The following is a 26,919-nucleotide window of genomic DNA, read 5'->3' as shown; positions in this document are numbered from 1 at the left end:
CTATCTTACTTACAAGTTTCACTAGTATCAAGATCAAGGCTTTCTTAACTTTTGGATCCTGGGTGGAATTCCAGTGGACATTTTAGTGGATAATAGAGTAGAAGATGTAAAATTGCTGGTAAGAGGAAGAGAAGAATGTCTCTTGCAATCAGTCACAGGAAAGGGTGGGAAAAGCAATGTAGGAGTGGTGCCTAATGTGTTCTCCTAAGGCAATGCCTTTTTAACACTCCTAAACACATTGAGTAATATTTCAACCTGCTTTCCTTCTCTCCCTCTTTCAAAAATGGTTGTGTTCCTAAAGACATAATAAGAAAATATTGAAGAAGTTCCATTTTTATCTCTAAGACAAATTCATATTTCACTTGTGAAATGACTCGGTATTAGGAGACTGAAAATCACAGAATCTCAAGGGCTGGAAGGGACCTCAAAAGATCATCTAGTCCAACTCCCCTGCCAGAGCAGGACCACCTAGAGTAGGTCACACAGGAACTCATCCAGGTGGGTTTTGAATGTCTTCAGAGAAGGAGACTCCACAACCCATCTGGGCAGCCTGTGCCAGTGCTCCCTCACCCTCACAGTGAAGAAATTCTTCCTTGTATTTCTTTGGAACCTCTTATGTTCGAGCTTGTACCCATTGTCCCTTGTCCTATCATTGGACGTCATTGAGAAGAGCCTGGCTCCGTCCTCCTGACACCTGCCATTTACATATTTGTAAAGAGGTCACCCCTCAGTCTCCTCTCCTCCAAGCTGAAGAGGCCCAGTTCCCTCAGTCTTTCATCAGAAGGGAGATGCTCGACTCCCTGTATTATCTTTGTGGCCCTGCTCCAGCAGCTCCCTGTCCTTCTTGAACTTAGGTTCCCAGAACTGGAGACAACATTCCAGATGTTGTCTCACAAGGGCAGAGTAGAGGGGGAGGAGAACCTCTTTCAGGTTCCCATAGCCCTTCCAATACACCCCATGATACTACTGGCCTTCTTGGTCATGAGGGCACATTGCTGGCTGATGGTCATCCTGGTGTCGACCAAATGTTACCACATAGCTTGTAAAGCTTAGTGGTATTTAGTTATTGATATAAAAACCTTAGTGAGGAACTGCATTTGTAGAAGGTTGCTAATGCAATACAGAATCTTTCACCTTTGGGTCACTGGATCAAATCTGACTCTTGTGGATAGTGACCAGAGTTTGATACAATTTAAATTTTTGTAGCCCTATATAAATTAAATGTGTAGAAACTAGAGATGGAAAAGACCTATTATAGCTTCCACCCTGTCCCCCTGCCAGTACACTCTCTAGTGTATTTCCCAATTATAGATTTTCCAGTTTCTAGTAGGTCCTGTCCACCCTGCAGATCAAAGCAGCTGGAATTAATGGATATCTGAGTTTAACTGGGTCTTGGTGAACTCCCTGTGTTACCACCGGAGCCATAGGAGGGGTTCAGCAGACACCTCTCTGCTGCTGACCTCTGCAGGGGCAACTGAGCGGGCAACAGCCCTGGGAGCACCCACCTCCCCCCACTGTGGCCTGCGGCAGGGGACAAAGCAAAAGTCTCAGCTTCTTCCCACCCTGTGCAAAATACCTTATAATACAGGGGGATTACTGAATCTCATTTTCACTGCCTCACTTATCCCCCTTTAAAGTCCTACCAATGTCCTTTCCATAACCAAACAGCTGCAGGTCATAGTTCTAAATTGTAGGTCTGATGGATTAGTTCGGGTAGCTAAAGGGAAGGCCAGATATTAGTTCAGACATTGATATGGACTAGAATTTTCCCAAAGTTTGGGAGAGATTTGAAAGCTTGCTTGAGGCTTCCTTTAGATTTAAAAGAAAAGGTTTTAACCCTATTATCTTTTACAACTTCCATTTGCAAGTGATTAACTATGTTGCAGAATGCCCATTACTAAGTGCTAGGAACTGCGTACTGACAATATTAAGATTAGCCTTGTAAAGTATTTAATGACTACTGCTGGCTGTAGTGCTATAGATACACATGGGCTTTGTAGGCTTAAAAAAGATATAGCAAACTATACAACCAAAACCCAAACCAATGACAGTAGTCCAGTCCAAAGTAGTAAAAGTCAGCATGTAATAATTGAAACAGCTCTCGTTCTCAAGAGAGGAGGCCAAGTGGGGCTACTTTAACTTTCCCACCTTTGAGTGCCGTAAGGTGCAAGTTACAACACCGGGACAATGTAGACTGTAAGTGGGATTTGCCCAGCACTTCTAATTTTGGCCATATGTGCCTGTCCCACAGACTTCAGAATCCTGTGCTTCTTGATAAAAATGCTAGAACTACAAACACAGCTTTTAAAATATTATTTTTTGACACAAAACTAAACTTTGTGGCTGTTGCTCCCTCAGTGCACCAAAACCTGAAATGCCAGTGAGGTGTCGGGGCCTCCCCACACACCCCAACTCAGCCTTGGCAGGTGTTGCTACAGGAGGGGAGCTTGCTGCTGCACAGCCACAGCCCAGTGCTCCCAAGTCCCCCATTAAATACAAGTTTCTCCATTTACAGTGCAGCTAACAACTGCTACGTTACCAGGGTTAACTTATTTCCGACATTCATGGTGCCAAAGCTTCAGCTGTTGAAAAATTCAAGTGATCATAAAGGAAGATCCTTCGGGCTTCAGAAATACTACAATCAGGTGATTTAAAAAGAAGAAAGAACACCAAACAGGAACAGAGATAGTACAAAAAAAATCATGGTGAATCTGGAAAAGGGACACACTGTGTTTTGAAATGTCTTTTTAAAAACAGGTTTAGAGAATGAAATTGAGGGATATAAACTAGTAGCCAACAAAAGCAAGAGAGACTGGAATGTTGGTAACCAATTGCAAGCACAGGATCCAAGCAAAACATCTTGAATTGCTAGTACTGTAATAAATTAGTTTTCACTTTTGTTTTCTGCAAGTGAAAACAGCACTAAACCAAGCTTGAAAGAGGGAGAGTAAAGGATGACCCTTTTAATTCACTCACACCCATTACAAGTAAAGAAACTGCAACATGGAGCAATGAAAAATGAAAATACAACACCAACCATTGTATGAAGGGACATATCCTGCTCCCATAATATGGGGTTCCTGTGTCATTGAAGAGTTGTCAGGTAGCAATAGATGAAAGCCAAACCAGACTCTGGGATGGTCTGCTGTGGTGGCTGTTATCTCATTTTCTTCCATGAATTAATTTTCTCCTCTTTAACTTTAATTAGATAAAAATCTAGGGGTGGGAAGTGGCCCTGGAGTGCTCAAAGGGCAAGAAGTGGTCAAGAGCTGGTTTCTCTCAAACTTTGATTAGCCTATTTGATAAGTGATACTAAGCACCCCAAGTGGTTAATGAATGAGGGGTTCCCATGAGGTAAGTGACTGTGAAATTTAGCCTCCCCCACAAGGACAGCGGATATGTAAACTTCTGTCCTTCAGTTAGGTGTCTACTGCAGTTAGGAGTAAGAGTGATTTATATCCTATCTGGGTCCTGGAGTGTATCTACATTGATTGACTCCCTTGATCTTGACATCAGTCACTTGAGCTTTCAGAGAAAGGGGGGACATAGGAGATAATGAAAGCTACATTAAAGAAGACCTTAACATTTATGTAAACGTTGTTCTATCTTCAAAGGCAGAACTATCTTTCAACAGAAAGATTTATTTCTATTTGAAAATATTAGAAAGCAAAAGTTGCAATATATTTAATATAGAAACTCTAGCTTGGGTGCTGGTCTCAGCCTTTTGGTTTTGTCTCTTATTTATTGACTAAATTGCATTATAGTTAAAAGTTTTATTGTAACTGCTTGCAAACACTCACACAGATGTCTTCTTCAAACAGACATTATCCTCTCCCAGAACGAAAAAGAGGGAAGAGGAGAGAGAAAGACAAAATGAATAGTCTGGAGGTTAGAAGCAGAAGTGTAGAGAAAAAACATTGGGAAAGCTCACATGTTGCTGTGTATTAGATGTGGAGCTTTTTTTGCCCGTAAATCCATGGCAGTAGAAACCAGAAAAATTAAATAAAACTAAAATGCACCTCTCAAATGCTCCCCTAGTGAATATCACCTACATAATAAGATTTCTCTGCTGGCTGCCAGGCTCTCCTTGGCCTAGAGAACAGAGAGCAGATCTAGGGCATGCTGAGGCCAGGAGGGAGCCTGGCAGGACCCCCACTCTGCTCTGTGGGTGACCTACCAGGCCAGCTGCAGCACAAACATCCATTAAAGCAGCATTCCCAAAAATGTGAGCAGAAAGGTCTTTTGTACAGCTATGTAGCTGGGCCATGTTGTCACCTATGGAAGGCTGAGAAAGTGCACAGTCTCCTGGGTAAACATCTCTAGTTCTCCTGCAGAATGCCTTCTCTCAGAGACATTTACGAAATCATGAAGGCAGCAGGCAAAGTGGATGAAGAACTGTGATTCACAAAACTCTGCAATATTAGATTTAGAATTATAGAATAATTTTGTTTGGAAAAGGCCTTTAAGATCATCGAGTCACTACCATGTCCCTCAGCACTTCATCTGCACATCTTTTCAGTATCTCCAGGGATGGTGACTCCACCACCTCCCTGGGCAGCCTGTGCCAGTGTGTAACAACTCTCTCAGTGAAAAAATTCTTCCTAATATCCAATCTAAACCTCCCCTGGCAGAATTTGAGACCATTTCCTCTTGTCCTATCATTCATTGTCCTGTCACTGGGAGAAGAAGTCAACCCCCACTTCACTACAACTCCCCTTCAGGTATTTGTAGCGAATGACCATGTCTCCCCTCAACCTCCTCCAGGCTAAACATCCCCAGTGTCATTGCCCATCTCTGGACACGCTCCAGCACCTCAACATGTTTCTTGTAGTGAGGGACTCAAAACTGAACAGAGTACTCAAGGTGGGGACTCACCAGTGCTGAGTACAGGGGCATAATCACTGTCCTGGTCTTTCTTTGGGAGCTTTTGTGGAAATTACAAGGAGATAGTTTAAAATAGGCAAGCCTTTGGTTTTTTTCTTTGCACCATGAGTAGTGAAATTCTGGTATTTGTTGAGAGATTGTAGAAGAGTCTAAAATAGGATTAGACAAATTCATGAACAACAGGTTGATAAGCAAGTATTAAAGGAAAGAGACAGGGATGTATCTTGAACAACTATAATGCAAAAATTCTGGGTGCTGAGAGAGTATGAGGGGAATGAATTGCAAGGAGTAGCCATGCTTGTGTGCTCTCACTAAATAGCCTGTCCTATTGTCTGAGACAGCATTGGACATGATAGACTGGTCTGATGCAGTAAGGCATTTCTTATATTATTATCTTCTTAAATCTGATTTGGCTTTATCTAGTCCTTCAGTCATAGGCAAATTTAGATTCTTTTATTAAATTTATGGTGAGGTTTTTTTCTGTCTAGCTTCAGGGTAAAGTACATTTCTTCTTTCTTTTTTTTAACCCTGTGGTAGTTTGAGCCTGGCTGGATGCCAGGTGCCCACCACACCACTCTTATCCCCCACCTCCTCAGCAAGCCAGGGAAGGGGTGAAAATGAGTCTTGTGGGTTGAGATAAAAGTAGTTTAATAAAGAAACAGCAAAGCTGCATGCGCGGGAAGCAAAGCAAAAGCAGATAAAGCTGTTACTCTCTACTTCCCATCAGCAGCGATGTCCGGCCACCTCCCGAGAAGCAGGGCTGCAGTACGCGTAGCGGTTGCTTTGGGAAGGCCAGAAATGAATCTCGCCTCCCCTTCCTGCTCCTCTCCCCCAGTTTATATTACTGAGCTGGTGTCATATGGTATGGGATATCTCCTTGGTCAGCCTGGGTCAGCTGTCCTGGCCGTGGTCCCTCCCAAGATTGTGCTCACCCACAGCTATTGGTGAAGGTGGGGGAAGGAATGCTGGAGGGACAGCCCTGATGCTGTGTGAGCAGTAGTCATAATATTGATACCAACAGTAAGCACAGCACTGCAAGAGCTGCTGTGGAAAATCACTACCATCCCAGACCCACAAATTAATCTCCTCAAGACAACTAGTCAACAGCACAAGCCTTTTTCCCTTTTAGCTATGAGGCCCAAAAAGCTTCAAATCTATCGTCACAAAGTGCAAGATGAGAGTAGTTGTATTCCTGATTAAAAGACTATCTGTAAATATGTATGTAGGTCCCAGCATTGAAGATAAAATATAAATACATCTGTGGAAAATCTTTGTATTAACTAGAGATTTGGAGAATCTTATTAACATCTTATTAATCTTATTAACATCTTATTAACAGGATAGCTAGCAACAGGACAATGGGTAATGAGATGAAGCTGGAACACAAAAAGTTCCACTTAAACATAAGAAAAAACTATTTCACCATGAGAGTGACGGAGCCCTGGCACAGGCTGCCCAGAGGGGTTGTGGAGTCTCCTTCCTTGGAGACTCCTTGGAGACTTCCTTGGAGACTCAAGACCTACCTGGACATGTTCTTATGTGACCTGAACTAGGTGAATCTGCTTCTGCAGGGGGGGTTGGACTAGATGATCTCTACAGGTCCCTTCCAACCCGTACCATTCTATGATTCTATGAACTAGTATGTTTTTATGCAGAGACATGCAAATAAAGTCTTTAGTTGGTAACCAGTAGTCATAACATTTGCACTTCTGAATGGAACATGATCCTCTGTCTGGGAGAACTAGTCATTAATATGTAACCTGCAGAACTGGGATACTCCTGCGGTAATGAATAATTTCTTTGCAGTGAAAATGTTAGCCTGAAAAATATATAGCATTGAGAGGAGGGAGAGAAAACTTATTTTCCTCTTAATCTCATGTTTAAAATCTTTCCTGCTCAGAACATACAAATGTAAGATATGACAATTTGAGTGAAAGAATTTTTCTTACCAGCAATAGGAGGTCACTGAACTGTAACTATGCTAATCAAGAGAAGCATTGAAGTATGGTCTTCACAATCTTATATATCTTATATACCTTGTCTTCTATCAAGATAAGAGGGACTTTAAGGACTGACACCTTGCCTAGGTCTAAAACAGTGACATTAGTACACCTGATAAGAGCAAGGTTGTAGGAAGTACAAATTGTTTCTTGGACAGTATCTCTGGACAGAGACCATCTACACAGTGATGTCTGTAACATTACGCAAGTTCTGCTATATTCCTTGACCTTTTTTTTTCTGCAGTACTCAAACTAATCTTCCACCTAAAAACACCTTAAAAAAAATAAATTAGAGAATGAAAGCACTGTCAAGATGGTGTGAAAAAACCTTCTGCAAGGAGCTGTTGTTGAGGTGTCTCCCTTGCATTAAGGGGACTGAGCTGTACTTGACTTTGAGGTTTCAGCACTCCCACTTCCTCACACTTAAACAAACAGTAACTTCTGGCAAATCAAAGAAAACCACACCTGACCTTCCATTTATAGCTGTGATTTACTCAGGTTAACAGCATTATTCTGAGAGAATAAAGAACCCATGAGCAGAACTTCCCAATGGATTTATTGGCTGCTTCTTACAGAAATAAACAAGAATTACTCCTGCACTGGAGCTGCTGAGCTCTGAGATAATATCTGTGCAGGTATTACCAGGCTCTAGATCAGATTTTGAACTCTTCACTTAGTGACCAAAAATCCAGACCCATAGAGCTGTGCCTAAATTGTAGTCCCAAAGACTCTTATTTGCTCACTACAAGGCAGGCAAATCCCTGTCATCAGCCGTTAGAACATCCACTGGGCAAACAGCCCAGCTAAGCAAATAGTTTGGCCCACAGTATTAGATGAGAATCACACATGTGCATAAAATCTGCTCTAGACAAAAACGTTGTCTACAGAAAACTGCATCCGTGCTTTGTCAGGGTGTAGCGTATACTCAAGGTGATAAATCATCCTTGTTTCTCCACCCTCCCTCCCCCAGCTGCAGAGTGACTAAATACCTCTATCAACCAAGACTTTTAAGTCAAATCAACCTTTTAAAAATCCCTCTTTCTTAATACTCTAACATGCATGGGTTCACAAAATTAAATTACAATATTTTTATCTGTTTGGGATCAGTACTGTTTCCTCCTCCTTGTGCTTACTTTCCTTCAGTAGCTGACATCAAAATGTTTTCTGGAATGCTGGGACTAAATAAGTTATGCTTAACTCAATATCTAATACAAATAGCCCTGGGGAAGCTCCAGCAACACAATCATAAAAGCTACAGTTTCTTTTAATAGCTTGCCACACTTTGCTGATATAGTATTTCTCTAATCACCAATCTTTACGTGCCTTCCTGACCTTGGAGCTCTCTGTCCAAATGACTTTGTGGTATCAAAGGCTTGTGTCATTGGAAGAGTGAATGGCTTTCATTTTTCTCCCTGAAACTTCCGGTTCCTGGCATCTGCAAAGAATTATTCCAAGCAGCGTTTTGCTGCCTTGCGGCCACTGCCCTGTAGTGGCCTGACTGATGGAAGTGACTTTTCCCAAAAAGGTTATTGTGGTCGGTGGTGGGTGAGTGCTGCAGTTGGTGCACAACTAGCCCTGCTTTCTCAGCTGATTTTGTCTGGCGATTGGGCTACCACAGCCATACACTGCAGCAATTAATTACTGGGGGCTGTTGGATGGTGTGGTATAAATAGGGTACATAATGTTTTATAGTATAATAGAGCAGTAAATGAAACCCCTCTAGAATAATCAGAGACTTCAAAGCCTTTTTATTACAACAAAGGTGAAGTTCTAAGTTTAGAAGCTTTTAAAGAGGCAATTGTTGCAAGGAGATCTGGATGATTAGGATTCACTCAACAAAACCCCAAACTGTGTGAAAGTACGAAAATCATGGTTATAATACTCTGACCATTTCCCGGAGATGAGGACATCAGTGCCTGGACTGAGAGTCTCAGTTATTTATGATTTGTCTCTTTTAAAGCTGGATTCTTGTTCCCTCCCTCCTGCTGCCATCTAATTTCTCTTCTGTCACTTTTTGTCCTTTTGTTCTAGTTCCTCCTATTGGCATCTTATTTTTTTCTTTCATATGAAACGTATTTGGACTTAATTGCTGAAACAAACTAAGTGAAACTCAGATCTTCCTTTTCATTTTTTAGGGGGGTGGGCAAGGTGTAGGGTAAGGAAGAGGAATTTCATGATAGTTTTTCACTATTGTAAGCGTATTACTGCCTTACCGCCACAACTGCAGTCAATCATCTTTGGTGTTGGGCACTGAGCTGTCACACTGCAAAGGACAAACTGCTTGAAATCTCCGTAGTTGCAATAGATAAAGCCAGGATGAGATAAGGTGACACGAAGGCTCAGAGAGGTTGGAAGAGTAGTGTAAGCTCATATAGCTGATCAGTAACTGATAAAATTTGAAAATCTGCTTTTTCTACTAAGAGACAAGATTAAGACAGCATTCCTCAGAGATGGATTATGTATTTCAATTACTTAAATTAAATTTTAATTCAAAGAATGAAAACAAAACATCCTCAGAGATCCAAATACTCCCAAAGCAACCTAACTTGACCTAAACCTCTCAGCCTCTGGTGAGCTGTTTTTGAGGCATGGCCCTGTAACCCTTTCTTAAAAGAAGGGGAGAGGCTTTTCAAGCCACTCTGCCCCTGGGGAGAGGACAGCCAGCAGAGATACAAACATTCCCTTCCAACCCTTAAGATTCTGTGATTTCACAGCCAGAGGGAGGCAGTCATGGCCCCCTGTTCAGGGCTTCTCATGCCCTTCCTTCTCATTAAAATGTAAAAATTAGATGAGACATCTCACACCTCTGGTTGAGGCATCAAGTATACGCACTAATTACCTCAACCTTCCTCCATGGGAAGGCATTACTTACAAGAGCACCCACAGCCTGCATTCTCTCCCTGGGCCAGGATTATGTAGGCACAAATAGATGCCTGTGATGTGACTGCCTAGTAACAGCAGAAATCAATTTACCCAACTAGCTTTTGTCTCAGATGCTCCCTGGGTCATTTTTGGTTAAGATCCAGTGGCCCTAAAATCTCACTGCTTTCAGGTGGCAGCTACTGATAAATTAGCACAATGTTTTTCTTCCTGCCTTGTGAAGTTGGAGTGTGTTATTTCCAGTGTAACAAGATAAAATGTGCTCTTAGCAATCATTGCCTGAGTAGCAAAACTTTGTTTTCAAAAGAGTTTGGCCTTATTATCTTGGGTAACCTCATATAACACTTTTTATACTGAAGTAATATGTTGTATCTCCAGTTATTATAGATATTTCACCAGAAATATGGCCAGCTCGGAAAGAGCTCAATAACTGTTTGCTGTCACACACACAAATATGCCAGAGATTAGATGAGGTAAACAGATCCTTCCAGCTGAAATTATACTGAATCAACATTTTCATAGCATTCTCTGAGATTTTGTATTAGGACCAGTTCCTGGAGAAATCATAAGATTTCTGTAGCTAATTGACAAGATTATATAAAATTTACTAGAAGTCCTGCAGCTTTGTGATCCCTTTCCTCAAGAAGAATAAAATCTTGGAATTTCTTTAGGATGGAATGCATAGGATGCACTGTATTAGAAGACTGGAGAATATTGCTGTACAACAGCAACAGTTACCAGGGCTTAAATCCAGGTTAAAAAAAAAAAAGAAAAGAAAAGCCTGGTCAGAAGTTAGATTGAAAAAAACAGTTCTATCTCTTATTTCTAAGTCTATAGCAAAAGGCTTAAAAATTCTCTATAGATTGACTAAAAGTAAGCAGAAAGCGCCAGGTAGTAGCAATCAGATTCTTTTGAATGAAATTGTATCCATGTGTATAGCCACCTGGATACATGAATCTGAACTTTTGTGATGAAAAACAGAGATATTTCTAAAATTGTCAAAGTCAGAAGCTCGGCCACAATCTCACGTATTTTTCCCCATTTTGAATGTCATTACTGAGAGTTTAATTGCTTTAATTAGGTATTCCTACTGAGATAGCAAGAGAAATCCCAATACCCATAGGCCGAGAAGGATTAGGAAAGGAGAGAAGGGAAGAAGCTGAGAAGCCCACTGCCTGTGGTTGGGCCTCTGGATAGTGTTAGGCCTTTGGTTGGTCTCAAGACTAGATCTGCCATGTCTAGCATATCTGTTGATACCGCAATCAGATCAGGGTGAAAACCCTGTGGTTTCAGGGAGGGAACCTTCAAAAGTGTGCTGTCTTGTAGACTTCTGACAGAAACGTGCTTTGCTGAGCTGGCAGGGCCCAGTGCTGTGAAACCAGGCCCAAAGCTTTCAGCCCACCTTTGCAGCTCTGCTGAGGACCTGAGATCTATTTGACAATATCCATTTTTTTTCCAAAAGATTCCCTTTCAAAAGTTATGCAACAGGGTTTGCAGGCCCCCATGATGGTGGTGACATGCTCACTTTGTGCACCAATGCTCACTGTGGACTGCTGTTGGCATGGCTTCTGGGACTCTCAGTAGCCCTGAGGGTTGGCTGTGGCATCAGGTGGACACTACATACCATGTGATGGGACCTCCTTCCTTTCTGGTTTCTCTGAGAAGTATAAGCCTTCCAGAGGCTTGAAAGAAAACAGACTGGATATTCCCAAGAAGACTGAGGATAATGATGACCCTAAAGACACAGCAGCCAGTTTCTGGGGCCCTTTCAGCACAATGGCTCTGTGTGGGTCACAGTGACAGTCAGCCTTTCTCTTCTGACCCAGTCTGTCCATAGCCTTTTTGCATCCAGCTTAAAGCTATAGAACAAAAATGATTTGTCTGTGCAGTGCCTCAAAACTGTCATAATTTATAGTGCCCATTTCTCTGATTTCTTTCTCCCACTCTTTTCTAAATCCAGTACAAACAAACCAAAACAACTTGTGACTGTACCTCTACTCCTATCTATTGCAATAAGAAACAACAAAAGCCACTGTGACGCATCATTTTGTAATACAAACAGCCAGGAGAAAATTATTGATGCAATACCATTATTACTGATGCAATAGTTAAAGGAAGGACTTAGAAATCAGGATTTCTAATGCCTGTTCACTTTGGATTTGTAATTTCAGCACAAAAATACTCTCTATGTAGTAAATGAATACAGGTTGGGGAATTAACTCTTAGAGAGTAGTGTAGAGGACAGGGACCTGCGGATCTTGGTGGACAGCAGGATGACTGTGAGCCAGCAATGAGCCCTCGTGGCCAAGAGTGCCAATGGCAGGTTGAGAGAGGTTCTTCTCCCCCTCTGCTCTGCCCTTGTGAGTCTGCATCTGGAATATTGTGTCCAGTTCTGGATCTCTCAGTTCAAGAAGGACAGGGAGCTGCTGGAGAGAATTCAGAGCAGGGCCACCAAGATGATTGAGTGGAGCATCTCCCTTCTGATGAAAGGCTGAGGGACCTGGGCCTCTTCAGCTTGGAGGAGACTGAGGGGTGATCTCATTAGTGTTTACAAATACATAAAGGGTGGGTATCAGGAGGATGGATCTAGGCTCTTCTCAATGATGTCCAAGGATAGAACAAGGAACAGTGGGTACAAGCTGGAACATAAGAGGTTCCAAAGAAATACAAGTAAGAATTTCTTCACTATGAGGGTGAGGGAGCACTGGAACAGGCTGCCCAGATGAGTTGTGGAGTTTCCTTCTCTGAAGACATTCAAAACCCACCTGTATGAGTTCCTGTGCGACCTACACTAGGTGGTCCTGCTCTGGCAGGGGGGTTGGACTAGATGATCTTTTGAGGTCCCTTCCAGCCCTTGAGATTCTGTGATTTTGGGAATTACAGATTATTTTTATGATTGCCTCTAATAGGATGGCATCAAGCAAGGGATATATATATATGCATCATATACATAAAAATTGTTACAGAGGAAGAAAGAGGACGTTTCTAACAGAAGAAAAAGGCAATAAAGGTAACGGTGTATCTAAATCCACACATGTTTTTTTAAAAACTCATACAAACCCCCAGACCATTCCATGTGACATTAGTAATCTCTCTGAAGAAAAAAAGGACACTTAAGAAATTATGCTGGTGAAAAAATTTAAATACTAATAATCCATTGGTGGACAATAAGCAAGAACAGCCTTGTTTTCATCATGTTAGTAGCTGTGCTTCTGCAACATAAGAAAAACATGCCAAGCACTGAAAGATTTCATTTGTCACAGGCTCCAAATCTAGAGCAACTGGGGACAGCTATAATGTTATCTTGAGTGAATTCAGGGCCTAAATAATTAGGAATAAAGAGTCAAGAATCAAGGGGAATTGCCTGTGTAACTTCACTTTGTAAAATCTTCCCATGGAAGGTGGCAGGCAGGAAATCTGCATAATAACACACTTGTCACAAGACAAGGACAGCTAAACACACAATTAGAAGTAACATTTTGCTTTGACTGGTTCTCAGGATTTCCTCTCTACCTTCTCCCAGATTTCATTAGAAGTAAATTTGTGGCCATTTATTTGGTCCAATTTTTCCAAATGCTGTATGGCTATAAGAAAACTGTCTCCTTTGTGGGCATTGCTTCAGGAAGCAGCTATTGAAGAGCCAGACTCTCATCTGAGATATCCCAGTGAAAACCCAGAAAAAGATTTCTTGATTCCCCTTTAGTCTAGCTAGATCTGTGTAAATCATCCTCACTGGCCACAAAACAGAGCTACAACACTATAATTTATGAATACCTATTGGAGCACATTACCTTCTCCACTATGAAGTCCCTTCTTTTGAGAGTTACTGGAAGCCTTCTGCTCTTTGACAGCATGCACACAGCCCTTGGAACACTGGATTTGTGCTTCCCAGCTGGCTCATCTGCCCTTTCCTGACTGCTTAGGGTCTTCCTCCTCAACCACCAACTCAGATACAACCTCCAGCATATGGATGCCCTCCCTGGGTGCCATCAGGCTACACTCAGGGAGGTGCTTTATGGGACTGCACTGGCAGTGGAGCTGATGTTCAGGGTTGCCTTCCCCAATACAGAAACTGAGACACTATTGGCCTTGAAAACAAGGATATAGTGATTCTGACTACTAATTAGCTATCCTCTGAAAAAAAAAAAATAGCCATTCTTGAAGTAAAAGTTATTTTTGTCCTATATTTAGGTAGCTTTGAAAACTTTAATTAATATACCTAAGATCCTTGTGATTTCTCTTGTTTCAGGAAGGATATGGATCATAGTAAGGAATAATAAAGCCCAGATGAGGAATATAGACTAAAATTTGATCTCTAATTTTATGCCCTTTGTTCCCTTCAGCATCCATATTTCTTTTCCTGTATACTTTGGATAGAGATCTCTTGTATATAGAGAAAAATATCATGTTGGCTAATGCATTGGTAAGATCCTTTTGTGGTGCGATCAAATGAACAAACCATTTTCCAAAGTGCTACACTGGGACAAGAGTTCTTATTGCCTCCACTTTCTTCCCTAGCTAGAATTAATTTCTCTTACTGTTTCCATTTCTTGTAATTGTTGTAATCTTACAATATTTGAGGATTCTGAAGATGTGAATACATGGAAGACTCATCTCTTGTTGGAAAAAGAATAAAGGCAAGACAGAACTGGAAGACAGTTGAACATACACGCAAAACAGCTTTCAGGTTTTAAAACAGAAGGAAAATGGCAGGCATTACCATAAAGAGAGACGGTGAGAAAGGAAGAGATATGAGCTTATAATAATTGTCTATATTTTTAATACTGCTCTGTCTCTCTTCTCCCTTTTAGTCCCACCCAGTCTTCCACATCCCTCCTTGCAAGCAATCTAGCCCTTTTTTTTAGAGTCTGAAGTCTCTTTTAGATATCTGAAGTATGTTGTGATGAGACACGTTCAAATAAATTCATTCATCCTTCCCAAGAAATATGAGTATTGTGGTCTGTTCTGGACTGTACATTGCATTTTGAGGGCCAAGATTTGCTCGAGGATTAAGAAAGCAGCAAATGTATTTTGCAGTCTGCATGATACAGTTAGTGCTATTCTAGCACATACTATTTTCCACATTTATTTTTAACTCTCTAGTTGTTCCTGAATCAGCAAACAGAAGGGTTTTCCCCTTAGTTTTCAGTTTGTCCATTCTGGCAGTTCTCCCACTTGTTAAAACAGCAAGCCATATGCTAAGATGCATATAGAAGGAAAGTATCTGTTTTGAAGAAATATATTAAAGTAATCTTTCAGTATTCAGTTCAATTTTGTTCCAATTACAAGTTACTTGATCTTATTCCAAATGAATGTTAAAAAAAAAAAGAATCACAACAAGCTGTACTTGTTTGTTGCAGAGATATATTTATTCTATAAATAGAGCATTCTGTAAATATAGAGAATTTTTTATGTATGTATAGAGAACATATCTGAAAATATTTTTATGTTATCTTTTTTTTTTTTCCATTTACAGCATCCTTATATTCAAATCATATGTTTTGTAAGGTCTCAGATTATGTCACTATTCCACTATATAGATATAATTATTTCTGTGTGCCAAAATCAGCAAAGAAGAGCTAAGCACCATCGAGAGAAAAAAAATATTTTTAAATACTTAGTAATGTTTGTAAATGTGTGTATGGATACATGTATTTCTTTGAGAAACTTTATAACCCTTACTACAAATATGTAAGAGAAAGGAAGTCTGTTGACATTTCAACCACCCTCAAGTAAGGTGTGAGATATCTCTGAAATCTTCAGGGAGGCAGAAGTCCTCCAGCAAAAGACTGGAACCTGGTATTTGTCAGGTATCAAATCTGCTGTCACAGAAAGCAACAGCAGAAATGAATGGCTGGTGCAGAAAGGTTCTGGTGTGTGCAATGGCTGCACACCAACTTGCTGGAGTTTATGCATTAGATACAGTGATCAATGGTGGTGATCTACACAGAGAAAATTGAGCTGGTGATTGGTTTCTATTTGCTGACCATATGGTCCATTGATGCTCCCTGTTCTGACCTTACATACGTCCACATGAGAGAGAAGGCATCTGCAGAGGGGTTCTGTATAGACCCATGATTTAATGCTTAGACACTGATGTGTTAGTTCAAGTGTGCTCTATACTGAAGAGCAAGGTTTTCCAACGTTTTCTCTTTAGATGTCAGACCCAAGTAATTTACTTTAGTTTTACAATAAATCTTGAACTCAGCAGAGTTCCCCATAAAACCAAAGCAGAATCTGTTGAAGTACACAGAAAACACAAATCTTCAACAGGGCTGCTGCTGAATTTAGCCTGAAGACTATTATTTCTCTGCATGAAGGCCAAATTAATGATTCTTAAGAAGAAACCATAGAAGTCTTCTAAGAAAAGTACTTCCAATGAACAGCAGAAAAATGGAGTGGTTCAAAGGATCTGCACAAAGTAGCACAAAACTGATTTGCCAATACTGTTGCAGAGTCAGGTGATATTTCCCAGAGCAGTGAAATAGGTGGGACAGATGATTTTTCAGTAATTAGTTGTGGTCAACTAACAGTTTAACTGGATGAGTGTTGGAAAGCTTCTAGGATTAGGTGGTTGTAAATGCTATTATAAAGCCTATTTATTCTTCACATCAAAGTAAAAGAAGCAAATAGTTGTTAACACTGAATGCTAGGGCACAATGTAGACAGCTGCATTTTCCAATTGGGATTTATTTCTGCACTTCTCTATATTTTTTTTTTTTTTGGAAAGCACCAAATGACTTCAAGAAAGTCTTGTGGTATTTCCAGTAAAAGTAATGATGCAACAGAAATCATACAAAGAGGTGCATTTAAAAAAATAAACCTACAAAATTAAAATATGCACAAAATGTTTACATGGTCTCTTTCTCCCCTTCATTGTAACCCCGGTTATTTATATATTTATATTAAATGTCCAGGAGATTCAGAACGTGAGGTAAAGATTCAGGTGGGAGTGCAAGATTTTGAGGAGGTGCTGCATTTTCTTTGGACGCATGCTGAGCACACCATGGAATCAGCACTTCAACAGAAGTCAAGTAACTGCCAATGTCAGGAGTGGAGAAAGCAGGTCTCACAGGAGTAGGAAGCAGCAGTGAAAACAGAAGCTCAGCTGGACGTCTGGAATTTTCCCTCCAGTAGAAAATGTTCTGTCTTTAGGGCTCTCTTTGCAATCAATCCCAGACACCATTTCCCACCACTCCTTTCCTCTTAATTATGCCTGGATCATGTTTCTTCACAAAGATAACTGAAAACTTTTTTAAGCCATGTGGTCAACTTGATTCATCATCTATGTTGGACCAGGATGGTTCATATTTAAATGCTCAGATTTTTGGAAAAAGGGAGATAACTTTTACCATTGCTTCCTTTTGAAGCGGCAGGTCAGCAACCCATCCACTTCCCTCTGCAACAGTAGGGGTATAAGGTAGGGTCCTGACCCTGCTGTTATGTCCTCTGTACAACCAGAGACAAGTGTGATCCCAGCCCTGACCCACACATTTGGTCATGTAACCAAAGGCAGTGGAATGCATTCTCTTCTATATGATTTGATGAAGGATCAATCTTTTGACACCCTATTAATAGTCTCTGTTGTTTGGCCCACTAGACAAAAACATTGTCATTTTAGTGACATATTTTGCCATGCCAAATGTACTCCTACCCTAAAAGGAGAGGGTGGCGGAAGAGCAGCAGAGACCTCTGCAGTAGCAGCAGCTTTGCTGCTCCAGGTACAGAGGGAAGACAAGCTGTTTGAGGATGGTTGGCCAGACTTTGGGCAGTTTCTGCAGCAGGACCACCCCAATTACTAAGTTCTGCCTTAGCAGGATCTAGAATAAGACTTTCTACAGTCCTCCAGAAGACAAAGGGAGGACTGAGGGCAAGGGAGTGTTGGTTTGCAAGGCAGGTCTTCCCTGCCTAGGACTTGAGGCAGGTCTGGGGTATAGCTTTTATCCCCCTGTTCTGTATCTGCACTCAACATTCAGCTGATAAGACTTCACTTCTGTTTACTCATTTTTCAACACTGTGTTGCTTTGATTACAGAAAGAGTAAACTCAACTCTATAAATATCCTGGTAATATTGGACTGAATACACCCTTATGCCTCCAGGCTCACTGCATTGTTTCTTCCCATCTATGATTTTACTTGCTCTAAAGCTATTTCTACCTGCTAAATCCATGTCTGTATCCATACTTGCTGTTTATTTACTTTTCATAAAAATGCTGATTCTGAATGTGTGGTTGACTATGTTTCAGATGGCAATACTGATTTTTTTGAATGTGATGACCATAGAGGTTTGTGACTTTACATGTGGTTTTGTCAAAAATAGCATTCGTAAGGTTTCTTGGTCATATCTTTTCAACAAGTGACAGAACAGTTTAAAAACATTTAAAAATTAACCTCTCAATATATTGATTTTCAGGGCTATCTTAAACTAATTTCTGGCTTAGGTTGAAGAGATTGACAAAAATAAGCCATTCCTGCCCTTTCACAGCATTTTCATAAGATCTTGTGATTTATTTCTGCTCAGAGCTTTGTGGGTAACTAGTTTTGTTTGAGGACAGTAGAACATAGTTCACAAGACTCCTGGTTCAAAAGTGCCACAACTTCTGCTTACCCACATCTTTTTCTGTCCCAATAGTCCTTGTTGAATTAATTGCTCTCTGGGTATTTTCCTGCCACTTCAGAGAATAACAAAGATCAGTCCTATTGATATTTTCTGTGAGGTCCCTGATTGCTGAAACATTGTTATCAGCTATATCTGACCTGTATGAAATTTCTGAGTGCTTAGGATTGCTAGCTGAATCAGACTTAGGATGACGCTGTCTTGGTTTGGGCCAAGTTTGCCATTGTAAAGACCTTAAAGCAGGACTGAGCTCTTTATGCTGCAAGCAGAGGCCATTCTGCTGCATGCATCCACCGTCTGGCCTGGACATCCCTTGGATACATTCAGCTGCTACTACTTTGGGAAGGCAGAAAATCAAAGAAAAGGTAATGGGAGAGATGTGTCAGAACTTGACGTTACTCCGTTCCCATGTTGCTGCTGGGGTATGGAAGAGTCTAAGGAATAGGACTTCCAACAGGAACTATAGGGCAAGGCATGTCTGCAGAGCAAGTCTGAGAAACACCCTTGAGAGGAGGAAGTTGGAGGAAATACTTACAAAACAGCAGGCTTTCCTTCTAGGCAAGTTTTGTTTTCATCCTAACATAGGATGAAGCTTTCTTCAGCACATATGTATTTTTCCTCCTCAGCAATAACTGATGCTTTGTTTTCAGAAAACACCGTGGAAATTCATAGAATGGTAGGGGTTGGAAGGGACCTTTAGAGATCATCTAGACCAACCTCCCTGCAGAAGCAGGTCCACCTAGATTAGGTTGCGTAGGAATATGTCCAGGCAGGCTTTGAAGATCTCCAGAGAAGGAGACTCCACACCCTTCCTGGGCAGCCTGTGCCAGGGCTCCTTCACCCTCACAGTAAAATAGGCTTTTCTTATGTTTAAGTGGAACTTTTTGTGTTCCAGCTTCATCCCATGACCTCTTGTCCTGTTGCTAGATACCATACTAAAAAGGGATGTCCCAACCTCCTGACACCCACCATTTAGATATTTGTAAGTATTAATGAGATCTCCCTTGCAGTCTTCTCTAGACTAAACAGCCCCAGTTCCCGCAGCCTTTCCTCATAAGGAAGATCCTCCAGGCTTCTGTTCATCTTGGTGGCCCTGCGCTGGACTCTCTCCAGAAGTTCTCTGATCCTCTTGAGTTGTGGAGCTCAGAACTGGTCATATGACTCCAGATGAGGCCTCACCAGGGCAGAATAGAGGGGGAGCAGAACCTCACTCTTCACTCACGCTGGCCACACTCTTCTTGATGCATCCCAGGATGCCATTGGTCTTCTTGGCCATGAGGGCACATTGCTGGCTCATGGTTAGTTTATTATCAATCAGGACTCCCAGGTCTCTCTCTGCAGAGCTGTTCTCTAGTAGGTCAGTCCCCAGCCTGTACTGGTGCATGGGGTTGTTCCTTTTCAGATGCAGGACTCTGCACTTGTCCTTGTTGAACCTCATGAGGTTCCTCTGTGCCCAACTCTCAAACCAGTCAAGATCCCGCTGAATGGCAGCACAGCCTTCTGGGGAATCAGCCAGTTCTCCCAGTATGGTGTCATCAGCCAACTTGCTGAGGGTACACGCTTCCCCCTCGTCCAGGTAATTGATGCAGATGTTGAACAAGAGTGGCCCCAGAACCAATCTCTGAGGAACTCCACTGGTCACAGGCCTCCAACTCGATTCTGTGCCACTGATTACCAGCCTCTGTGTTCTGTTATTCAGCCAGTTCCTGATCCACCTCACTGTACACTCATACAAGCCACACTGGTTGAGCTTTCTGATGAGGATGTTATGGGAGACAGTGTGAAAAGCCTTCTTGAAGTCAAGGTAGATGACATCCACTGTTCTCCCCTCATCTAGCCAGCCGGTTATGCACTCATAGAAGGCTCTCAGGTTGGTCAAACAGGATTTCCCCTTGGTGAATCCATGTTGACTCCTCTTTATAACCATCTTTTCCTTTGCATGTTTAGTGACAACATTCAGGATGAATTGTTCCATCACCTTTCCAGGGATGGAGGTGAGGCTGACTGGCCTGTAGTTTCCTGGGTTGTCCTTCCTGCCCTTTTTGAAGGCTGGAGTGAAAATGGCCTTTCTCCAGTCCTCAGGCACATCACCTGTCCTCCATGAATGCTCAAAAATGATGGAGATTGGCTTAGCAATCACATCAACCAGCTCCCTCAGCACTCTAGGATGCATCCCATCAGGACCCATTGACTTATGATCGTTAAGCTTGGGCAACAAGTCCTTAACCTCTTTCTCTTCCAAGAGAGGAAATTATAGGAAAAAAAAATAACTAGGAAATAGATCATCAAAAAAATGCTTTGAGAGAAAATACGTTGTAAGGTTAATAGTACTGAAGATCTTTGTGGAAGGGGAGGATGGGCAATATTTGAAAGTTTTTTCACAATTTATAGATATTAGCACACATTTAATACTACAGCAGAATGCAGTCGAGATACAACAGAAGGCTATAACCTGTCCACAAATACATAAGACTGTAAGCAGTAATCTTGCTATTAGAAACAAGAACTTTTCAGTTTCTTAAAATATAAAAATCTTCTAACACAATGAAAAAAGAATATGCTGAAGAGGGGTGTGCATCTATCCACACACAGTATCATGGTATAGACATAGATCTAAGGATTTATATGTAAACACAGTAAACACTAAATTGAAAAGCAGGCTGTTGAGAGGCAAGAGAAGATTTTAAGAGTGAACCTTGCATATTTCTTCTCTGCACAAGATATAACATGTTGAAGAAGCATTAATTCACAGACAATTCATTCATCTATGCTTTATCACCCAACATAGACCATCTAACAATCCATCTGAATAGACTTGTGGATCACCAGTTCTCACAGCCAGTAGAAATAAGGAAGTATTTCTTGCTAAACCCTCAGAATATACAAAACATCAAGTACTAAAATGTGCAAATTATCAGTCTATATGAAAGGAGAATTCACGCTAACCCAAACTAACTCCAGCTCCTCCTAAACAACAAACCTTACAGTAATACAAAGAGAATAACAAATATTTGCCTCCCGTACCTCTGAAAGGTTGATCTCTGCAGATACCGATTCTAAACATTCTCCTCAAAATAACTACTGAGGATCCGAGCTGATGTCTGGGGAAGACTATGAATGGCCCTCTACTTGCTCTGCCAGAGGCCCTAATTGCCCACCTCTGCTAATGAACTAATCTCAGACACCTGGAACTAGCAGGCTCCATGCTGGGTAGGCAGGGCTCGGGTTACCTGGGAAATGCTACAGATATATTCACACAAATCACTAACCCTGCAGATGTGCAAATACTGCTTTTGTCATATTGCTGGAGAGATGGACATGTGTTTGCAGTACTCTAGCACATAAAACCTGAAGATGAATTCATTGTGTTACTTTAATCCCTTCCAGAGGCCAGGTGGGCATTTGCAGAGCCAGATAAGTGTGTTGATTATCCACATTACTCATTGCATTAATCTACTTGTCTGTGTGACACATAGTATCTCAAATACTCATAGCTTAAATATGTAGGTGGCTGGAAAAAAGATACATGCTTCATGAGTGCCTGTTGCCTGTAAAATGAAACCTAGTCAGGAAGTTAGCCTAACGCTTTGACTAAAACCTAAACAATTCCAAACTTTGGTGATGCACAGAGTTTTTAAATTCATAATTAAAGGATTTGGGAGTCACCAGAGGGTGTAAGCAAGCCTCAGTGTAAGCCTTGTGAGACAACCTACTACACTTTTAACAAATTTTAAAAAGTTTTCACAGTTTTCCATGACCTCAGAAATTAAAATAGGTGTCATGGAGCTTTCCATCCAGCAATCCGCCAGTTTCTTCTCCTTTCCTGGACTGATTATACTGATAAACATTTGTCAAATTCTAAGTGTGTGTCTGGTTTCATTTGATGAGGGAAGAATGATATAAACAAAACATGTTTTAACAGGAAAATACAGAAGAGTAAGAACAGACTCTCTTCTTGGTCTTTGACAAATTGCTGAAATGTGTGGCTGGCTGACTCTTAGGTGATTTTCACATAGATTAACATTAAAAAAATTACCTTGATTTATTCATATGCCTGAAAAACACTCTTATTTCTGTTGCTTGCAGAGACACAAACACCAAGTCATTTTATAAATAAAGGCAGGAATACCTTCCCAAATGATCTACATTTTGCAGTGTTCCAGACTTAAAATTTTTTGTTCTTCAAGATACCATAAAATAAACAACAAAAAACAAATAAAAGAAGAAAAAAATCCTCCACTTAAATTGGCTTTTTCAGATCAGAGACCTGGATAAATTAGATTTTAGGTATGGATTGCATGGCAAACTTACAGATTCCCTTAAAAAAATTGTGCAGGTAGTGCTCAAGTGAAGTACAAGTCTGAAAATAAAAGGAAGGCAGGCAAGGCTGCTCTAAAGGCTCAGAGCTCAGAGTCTACCAGCACTGAGAAAAGTCCAGAAACATTTGTGCACAGTATGAATCCCCCCTCACTGATATCTGAATTTCCAAGATTTCCTTAAGAAGTGTATTTAAATAATACTGTTTAGTGCAGTCTACCAGAATACACCGATGCACCTTTACCAGCTCAAAGAGAATTCGAGTAAGGAACAAACTCTTTTGTCTTCTGAACTGCAGTAATCATCAGAAAAGTGAACTCAGTTAAAGAATCATCATTAGTTAGTGTGAATACTGAAAGGCAGAATTAAAAATCCTCTTGATTGAAGAACTACAGATACTAGCTATTTAATTAATGCAATGTATGCAGCCTTGTGAGGCTGAGGAAAGCAGCAGAAATAGCTGCTATTTATCTGGTTTCATGTAATGTAGCAAAGCTCTGTGTGAAGAAGGGCCCTACAAGTAGGAGTTAGGCTTCTTACAAACTTCTTAGCTAGCATCTCTAGCTAGGCAGGAGACAGAGAATACACTAGCATCTGACAGACAGCGCCGCTGTCACCACTTGACCCTAGGATACAGGGAGGAATCGTGCCACAAACAGTGAAATACCTCCTGTGCCCCCTTTATTGGGCATTAAGCCAGTACTAAATATATGGTGCATCGTCACAAAAGAATTGACCTACTTTAGTTCTCCACAGGGAAAACATTTAACACAGTAGCTTCCACTTCTCTTCAGCTGTGCACACTCCCAGCAAAAGTTACAAAAGATGTGTATGCCTAGGAGAACAAAAAATATCTCCTCTGAAAATTTATCACGATTAAAATGGTTAGTGAACTGAGTGAAAACAAGGTTCTTACACATTCCAGGAAAGAAGTCCTGAATGTCAGATTATGTTCTGCTCATAAGGAAAAGTGACACACAGACCTCAGACACCTGAAGATATTTCCTGAAATATATAACAACATCCTGTCATCATACATTTAAAAAGCAACAGGAAAGTTAGGGACAGTATTTCAAGGAAGGGAAATGGTTCAATGATCCCAAATCAAGACACTTCCAGTAAAACCTCTTTTTGCTTACTCATATTTTCTTTCTTTTTTTAGCCACATATGACAAGGTCCCAGGTGATTTACCCTTCCCATGACCTTATGTCTTTTCACTGAAGTGGTAACCCTAGATATTAATGTGGATTTTGAGGCCGCCTTTTAAAGCATTTGTTCTCATTTCAGCTCTTAGTGATGAGCACTCATTTTCATATAGTCCTCTTATTTCACATGCAGGTTAGATATTCTTATTTCCTATAAGCTATGAATTTGTTTTGCAGCACATAAGGAACTGGGATACTCTCAGGTAATCCCACTTGTCTTCTCACATAGCTTGAACTCCACTTCTCCAGGCACCCAGCAATCTCTCCTTGGCCAGACCAGGCCTCTGAGCTGCTGTCCCAAGCAACAGCATGCAGCATCACTAATTGTTCATATGTTTTGGGTTTTTTTTTAAGAAAAAAGCCATATATATATACCATATATATACTTGCACATATGTATACCAAGCCTATGTGAGAATAAACAGAGTCTGCAGTTCTAAGACAGAAGTGTGAATTTCAACTGAATTTATACTGCATTGTGGTTTGGAAATCTCTCGCTTTGATTCACTTTCTCTTGGGGTTCTAAGGCTATATGTACAAAAAAGAAAAGTGCAAACAAATGACAAGTGAAGCAATCCTTCCCTCTGGAGTAACTGAATGCCAAGGTTCCTACTGACTTCAGGAGTGTTTTAGCCTTTCTTGTGTCAACAAGCATGTTGGCAAATAAAAGAGAAGAGGAAATATTTTCTGCTGTCTTTACACGTCTGCCTACCTTTCCTGAGGTGTTTGGCACTGCCTAGAGCTGGCAGCAGTTAACAACAAAAAAGATGGTCCCTAAGTGAGACCTCATGTAGCAATTCTTGAATTTCTAAATGATTTGTGAAAACCTATGTGCAAATCATTCCGTTTTTCCCGGGTGCTCTGAGAACTGAGTTCTCTGTAGAAACTTGACTCGCAGTTGCTCAGTGAATTTGATACTGAGTAGTAAGGACACTGCTTTTCACTTTCAGAGCTGTAGGAATATTTTATTTTTTATTTTTGTAGGGTCATAAAATGCATATTCTAACACTATATTACTGATTTAATATATTAGAAAAACTTCTGTCTTTTATAAGCCTCTGCATGTGAAGCTGTCTTTTGCTTTGTCAAGCAGAAGTGACAGGTTTCCTGCCATCACCTACCCTTCAGCAAAGTCAGCAGCCCACACTGTCAGTGTGAAAACATCTGTTGAATGGATTTATTGACTAGGTCTTAGGTGTGAGTTGTTGGGTTGGGTTTTTTTTTCCACACTGTTTATTACAGCCCTGACCTAATGAACTTAATTTGTTGACATGTTTCCCTCAGTGTCCTACTTGATCCTGTCTCACATTTCTTTCTACTGTGCTGTTTTCTTCGAAACAGGAGTTCCTAGCACATCAGCGTGTCCATCAGTTGCAAATCTACCAGGCTCAGATGGCTACAGTTGGCATAGCAGGATTAGATAAACATCGGTCTGTGTCCAGAATCCCTTCTTCCCCTGCTGATTCCACATTACCTCACCCAGACGTGGAGCAGCCCAGCCAGAATGTCTACACTACTGGTAGGATTCCCTAAAGATTGCTTTTAATAGGCAGCACAAATGCGTTTGTTCATGTAGGATCAACAGATTTAAATGCCTTGAATACCTCCTGCAGCAATGCATTCAGTTTTAGCCTTACTGTTACATGGTTTTATGATGCTGTACTGGTATCAAGTCAACCAGTGCAGCTGATAAATCACAGGGTTAATATTCACACAGTCATAAATTATTATCATTGACTGGCTCTGACAATATAGCAACAGGTGCATTTTTGGTGCCTTTAAGTCATTTATAGCTTTTTCTTTCATTTCTCTATCCTTTGGCTCTTTTCTCCATGTTCTTCTTGACTGCTTTGTAAAGAGAACACCAATGAGTAACAAAGCTGGAGTGAAATTCTCAGTATCTTCATTTGACAAGACAGTCTATGTGACAAGGTTGCTTTCCCTACAGAAAGAGTGAACCTGTAGCCATGGCTAGCAGGACATTTTGGTGTCCTTCAGCAGTTTTATGTAGTCTACAGAGAAGGCCCTGGGCAGTCTAATAATTCAGGAAATATCTTTTATTGGTATGGTCTGGGATGTTGAAAACAGAGTGATTAGAACTCCCAAAATCTTCAGTGAAAGGAAGTAAAATGACTACAGAAAGCCTATTTCTTATTATTGGTAATCTAACCTTGCAAGAAGGTCCATCTTTGTAAGAGCCTGAATCTCAGTGAAATGTTACAGCAGGGTTAGAAGTGAAGATTCATTCACTCCATGTACAAGAAGGGTGAAATGAATACTTAGAGATACTGTTTATTTGGGTTTCTACCAGAAGTATTGATTCCTTCATATTTGTTGGCAGAACTTGACATGCCCTGAAAGCTTCCAGATCTTCAAGATGAGGTCCTTAACAGACACTATAGATGACAGTGTAAGACAGAGTGCTCTCCTATCTTTCCAGTTAAAATGTAACCTTGGAAAGCAAGAAAAAAACATAAGAGAAAAAGAGATGTCCTTAAGGCACTGCAAATGAATGGGTAACTGGTTGCAAGATGCCATTCAAAGATGAAAGACATAGTTTCTTCCTCTTTAAATATACAGTCAATTTAGGATTTTTACTTGTTGGGTAACAAATGTTTAGATTGTACAGAAAGAAACGTAATAATTCACTTTCTATAAGTTTCTGCAAAAAAGGCTAGCTGTGTATAGACAGGCTTATTAAAACAGGACAGTTGTGGTTCATAGAGTCCTCATGACATTGTAAAGAAATTCTAAAAGATTCAAAGAGCACACCAAAAGTGGTCTCACTGTGTGTACTCTTCCATGGCCTATTCAAAAATCTTCAGTTCCACTGGAAAAGTTGAATGGAGTTACAAATATAAAGGCTGCTGTTTCAGTCTGATTGCTAAAGTTCATGGATACCTCCCATTGTAAGTTTTCAGAAAGGGGACTAGGGTCATGGAAGGTTATGTACATCTGTGGCATCAGTGGAACTGACTGAGAAAGAAATTGTGAAGTTGAGATAGAAGAATAAGA

General features: G+C 40.8%; 1 protein-coding gene across 1 annotated transcript in view; it reads left to right on the top strand.

The window, feature by feature from the left end:
• HDAC9 (histone deacetylase 9) overlaps window positions 1-26,919 on the top strand; it is a 387,397-nt gene that overhangs the window by 223,470 nt on the left and 137,008 nt on the right. Inside the window, exon 13 of the mRNA XM_061996670.1 lies at window positions 25,246-25,423. Coding sequence (XP_061852654.1) covers window positions 25,246-25,423 — 178 coding nt within the window. The remainder of the gene's footprint in view (window positions 1-25,245; window positions 25,424-26,919) is intronic.

This window comes from Colius striatus, chromosome 5 (genome assembly GCF_028858725.1).
Source record: "Colius striatus isolate bColStr4 chromosome 5, bColStr4.1.hap1, whole genome shotgun sequence".
NCBI classification, from domain to species: domain Eukaryota; kingdom Metazoa; phylum Chordata; class Aves; order Coliiformes; family Coliidae; genus Colius; species Colius striatus.
This window is presented reverse-complemented; position numbering and strand designations above follow the sequence as displayed.